The sequence below is a fragment of the Calidris pugnax genome, unplaced genomic scaffold (assembly GCF_001431845.1).
Source record: "Calidris pugnax isolate Ruff unplaced genomic scaffold, ASM143184v1 scaffold27, whole genome shotgun sequence".
NCBI classification, from domain to species: Eukaryota; Metazoa; Chordata; class Aves; order Charadriiformes; family Scolopacidae; genus Calidris; species Calidris pugnax.
Window position 1 is genome coordinate 18,883,473 of NW_015090893.1, and position 4,880 is coordinate 18,888,352.

General features: G+C 56.6%; 1 protein-coding gene across 4 annotated transcripts in view; it reads left to right on the forward strand.

Moving 5' to 3' along the window:
* The window catches only part of ARHGAP26 (Rho GTPase activating protein 26), a 130,873-nt gene extending 126,456 nt beyond the window's left edge, over positions 1 to 4,417 (forward strand). For 2 of the 4 annotated variants that reach the window (XM_014948075.1, XM_014948077.1), the window contains one exon: positions 3,487 to 3,624. In XM_014948075.1, the coding sequence (XP_014803561.1) occupies positions 3,487 to 3,575 (89 nt within the window). In that variant the 3' untranslated portion in view covers positions 3,576 to 3,624. Of the gene's footprint in view, positions 1 to 3,486 lie in introns of all 4 variants that reach the window. The other 2 variants (XM_014948074.1, XM_014948076.1) reach the window with 1 other exon arrangement.
* The last annotated feature ends 463 nt before the right edge of the window (positions 4,418 to 4,880 follow it).

Sequence of the window (4,880 nt, forward strand, 5' to 3'; positions counted from 1 at the left end):
GGGACCGTCTTCAATAACGGTGAGTCCTGGGGGGCAGCAATGGGGGGGCAGGAGCCTCCCCCGTCACCTCAGAACAGACGCTCTCCTGTCCCAGCATCTCTCGTGTGTGTGACGTAGGTGGGAGATGCTGCAGAGCCCGTGTTAGCAGCAGCAGGAGTGAGGCTGCAGAGAAGGACACTTGGCTCTTACTCATTTTAGGGCTGAGTTTTGCAAATTACTGGTTTTCTCCCCGTGACCCCGGGAATGATTTGGACTCTCAGTTCGTGGGTTTCCTTTCAGTCCCTTGTTTAAGGACAATCCCGATTCCACCACTAGAAATCCCATGAAAAAAGAAAGCAGAAATACATGAAACCCAGGCCCTAAATCTGAGGTGTATCTTGCCCTACTTTCTGTTCCCAGGCTGAAGAGAGCTGAGCATCAGCTGTCTTTGGGATCGGTGTGAAAACTGCCTTTTCACGATCCCAATTTATTTCCTAAGGGGAATAAATCCCAAGGGAGACGTGTAAGGTAGGAGGGATGAGTAGGTGGGACCTCCTTATACTCCCCCTGAGATGTCCACTTTGCCACCCCCAGCCTGGCTCAGCGGGTGCCACTCCAGGTCCCTGTCACTGCCCTGCCCGTCCCCGTGGTGTCAGAGCCACTGACCCGGGGTGAGGGGTGTTGTGTCCCCAACAGTGGACGTGGCCGAGCATCCCCAGGGCACGAGGTGATGGCACACGTGGGTGATGGGCTCCCAGTGACCGTGTCCGTCAGGACCAGAGCTGGGTTTGGGCAGGTTGTTCAGGGGAAGGTGCAGCCTTGCGGGGAGGAGCGAGCAGAGGTTCTGCAGGCTTGGGAGTGCAAAGTGCAGCAGGAAATAAAAGACACAGAAAAGAAAGTTTGTCGAGGCAGGGTGTCACCTCTGGGCCGTGCTGTGTCAGCGCTGGCCGTGGAGCAGGGACGGGGGCCAGCGCTGACCCCGCTGCCTGCACTGTTTGCCTTTTGGCAGCTCCCCCGCTCTCCACCCGCTCCCCGGAGCTATTTGAGACCTTGCAGAGCACGTCCCAGGGCTGTGCCACCGCCACACGGCTGTGCCGGGCTGCCCCACGTCCCTCCCGGGGACACGGACCCTCGCTGAACGGGAGGGAGGTGGAAGGGAGAGGCTGGCGAGCGGCTGCCCCCCCCAGCGTTACCATATACAGCCCAGGCCTCACCGGCCTTCTGGGGAGGAGAGATTAGCTTCCCAGTATCAGCACCAGAAATATGCCCTGCCGTTGCCGTGATGTTTCGCGCAGGAGATGGAAAAGTAGCATGTGCTTGTTGTTTTTTCCCCCCTCTGGATGCTGAGAGCTGGGAGAGGTGGGCTCTGGTTAGTCAGATTTTTGGAGATGATGTTAATGAACCTGGATTTTTCTGCTCCCTGCATCAAGGGAAAGAGACCGTGCCCCGTGGAATTAAGCAGCTGTGGTTTAGGTATAATCCCAATGTAAAGAGAAGACTTTTTACTACTTTCCAAGTAGTTCTTGGCTTTTATATGTTAAGCATTGTCATTTGGGAAACTGCTACCACATGCACTGGTTTTGCCCTGGGACATGTGAGAATATGGCAGAAAGGGGAAGAGAATGAATACATGCGAATTAAAGAAAATACTTTTCCTAAGCAGCTCCATAGATATCTTATAAATAAACATGGTCTCCCCTTTGAGAGCCCGTGGGAATTAGAGCAGCCAGGAGGGGAACAAGTTTGAATTAAATACATTGTGTTTGCTAGATAAAAATCAATGGATTATTCAAGGGGAAAAAAATATACAGCATGTTCCAATCACTTAGCAGCATAGCCGGGGCTCACATTGGCTGGGGGAATGGGTTAGGAACAGCACTGCTTGGTGGAAATATTGTTGTGATGAAGGGGTTTAATAAAACCCAGCAAAAGCAAATGGATCTTGGCAATAGTTAGAGACAGGTTCTTGTTTGGCTTCGAGGCTCTCTGAGGCTGCACGTGGAAAAGCGGCGTCTGGGTCCGGCGGGGAGCGGGGATGCTGTGGGGATGCTGTGCCCCACACCGAGTGGCACCCACGGAGTAAATAACTCCATGTTTTGAGAGCTCCAGTTAAACTCCAGAGCATTAGTTACGTGAAACCTGGATTTTCCAGCAGATCTTGTGCACCTGACAGTCGTGTGCCCCTGATGTGGCGCTGGATGGGAGGGACGTCCTGGGTCTGTGGGGGCCTGGAGTCGGGGAGGGTGAGAGTCACAGGTCAGAGAAGGGATGTTCATGAGGGTTTTTAAGGAGCAATCACCCCTGAATTGGAAAACTCCAAGTTCTGAAGCAAGGGCCCCCCACCTGAGCTGCTGTTGCCACACACTGAGATTTTACATCAGGAAGGTTGGGTTGCATTTGTGCTCTAATTCTGCAATAATGAGGTTCTCCTCCCTGTCTGCTCGTGTGCCCTGCTCTGGCTGGCACTTCCTGCGCAGAAATCAATGCCTCTCTTTGGGATAGAAGTGATTTTTTAAGGCAAAAGCAGTAGCTCAGCTCACGTGACTTTTGGTTAAAGCACTTTCCCAGCCCATTTGCTGAGACCGGGGGGATGAAGGCTCAGGGCCATCTCTGGGCTGCACTCGAGAAGCACCGCCACATTTGTGCTGAAAAATGTGAATTTTTCAACACATTTCACCCCCCGGCAGCTGAGGGAGGGTAGGCAGGGGCAGGTGGGTGCTGTGGGGGGGGCAGGCACCGTGCCGGTGGGGCAGGGAGCGGGCAAAGGGGGGGACAGCAGGGGCTCTCTTGGCTGTCGCAGTGATGGCAGACACCGTGTAGGCGAGCAGAACCCGCAGAGAGTCACAGAAATAGCTCTGAAATTCCAAGCTGGCACTGTTCATCCCGGGGGATGCGGGGAATGTTCCTCTGCCCGCGTTGGCACAACCCTGGCTCCTGTAAAATCAGCAAATTTTCAGTAGCTGATTGAATAAAGAAGGAGTGTAAGTCTTCTGCGGACTGATCAGATTTCTCGTTTCACAGAAATAAAATCAGGGTGTTTGCCTCCCTCCCGGCAGCGGCTGCTAAAGCCGCCTCTCCTGGGACGTGCAGGGTGACGAGGTGATGGAGGTGCCCACCTCCTCCCCGGCTTCGGAGAGATTTTAGCACAAATGTGGAGGAAGTTTTGAGCCTTTTTTCTTCTTTTTTCTTTTTGTCCCAAATGCTTCACTTCCATCGGAAGCATTGGAAGTATTTTGGAAACCCAGTATAATTCATTTCCATTGGAAGCATTGGAAGTATTTTGGAAACCCAGTTGGTGGCTGAGAGTGCAGCTCCCTGGGTCCTTCTGCTGGTTCCACTGTGTGGCCTTGGGTAAGGGGAGGGTGGAGGAGTCCCAGGGCTGAGCAGGAGACACTTCAGCTTCCCGAGCTCCTGGGCCTGTTAGTTTCCTTATTTTAAAACAAACACAAACCAAGAGCCTTGGTCACTCCCTCCCGTGCTAACCTGCCTTTTCCTTCTCTCCTCAAGTCCACCCGTCCCAGGAGCCCGGCTGGCTGGAAGGGACCCTCAACGGGAAGACGGGATTAATCCCCGAGAACTACGTGGAGTTCCTATAACCGCGGTGTGAGAGGCGCCGCCGCTGAGCTTTACATGGTATCCATGGCAGCCGCTGGCAGGAGTCCTGCAGCCCACCCTGCTCCTCGCCCCTCTGCCACGAGGGCTTCCCCGTGTCCGCCGAGACGAGTGTTTGTGTGGGTGATTCCCTGCCTGTCCCCTCCCGGGGAGGTGGCTCCGCTCCTCCAGCCCCGAGCGCAGGCGGGTGATGCCCAAAGCCCACGTCCCCGCTGGGAGCCCTCGCAGCCATCAGAAGCACCCCCAGGAATGCCACAGCCCCGTGCTGCACCCCCCGTGCTCCTGCAGACACTGGAGAGCCCCCCATCCTGCTGCTCCCTGCGGAGACACCCTTGTGAGGTTCATCGGAGGGAGCCCGGGGACCTCCAAGGCATCCTTTGCTCCCGGACCTTCCCCAGCCGGAGCAGAGCCAGGAACGACCGGTCTCTTCTCGGGGTGAGGAGCTTTGGGCTGACACCGACCCGTGGGCTGTGTCTGCAGCACATGGTGTGGGGCTGATGTCCCTCTGGGGCTGGGGACAGCCCTGGCCGGGTGGCCGTCCCACTGTGTCCTGGCAGGGCTCTGCTCTCGCAGGCGAGAGCCGGGGGCTCCCTGGGCATCGGGACCCATCGGGGCTCGGCCGGTCCCAGCACCGTGGAGTGGAAAATATTTTGGACCAAACCTCTTTTAAAAAAAAGAAAAAAAAGGCAGATTGAGAATTTTTTGAGGTCAGAGGTAGCCATCTGTGATGTGTGCAGGCTGCGCTCCCTTCCTGGAGGGCGAGATGCAGCTCCAGAGAAACCCCTTCAGGCGGGTGTCCCCGCTTCCCCGTGCCCATCACCAGGGATGTCCCCCTGGGCGGGTGTCCCCACTCCCCCGTGCCCATCACCAGGGATGTCCCTGCTTCCCCATGCCCATCACCAGGGATGTCCCCGCTTCCCTGCGCCCGTCACCAGGGATGTCCCTTCTTCCCCACTGCCCGGGCCCTGCTGCACCCGGTGGATGCCCTGCCTTCCCCAGCCTCCACCGCTGCTTTTTAGGTGGTCTCCTCGCTTGAAGCCTGGCGTGTAGTCTGTCTGTGCCAAGTCTGTGCAGCACTGGTTGTGCAAGGTAAATTATTTGCATACTCCCGGGAGGATGTTTCCTGCTGGTGTGCCCAGCCTGCGGTCCGCAGGACACGAAGGACCGAGCCCGTGGGCTCCACCACCCCCAGAGAGGATGCTCCTGCCTCCCTGGACGTGCGGCGGGGGGTTGGCAGAGGGAGGGTGCAAATCCCTCTCCGTTTGGGGTCATTTCTAAGGGTGATGGGG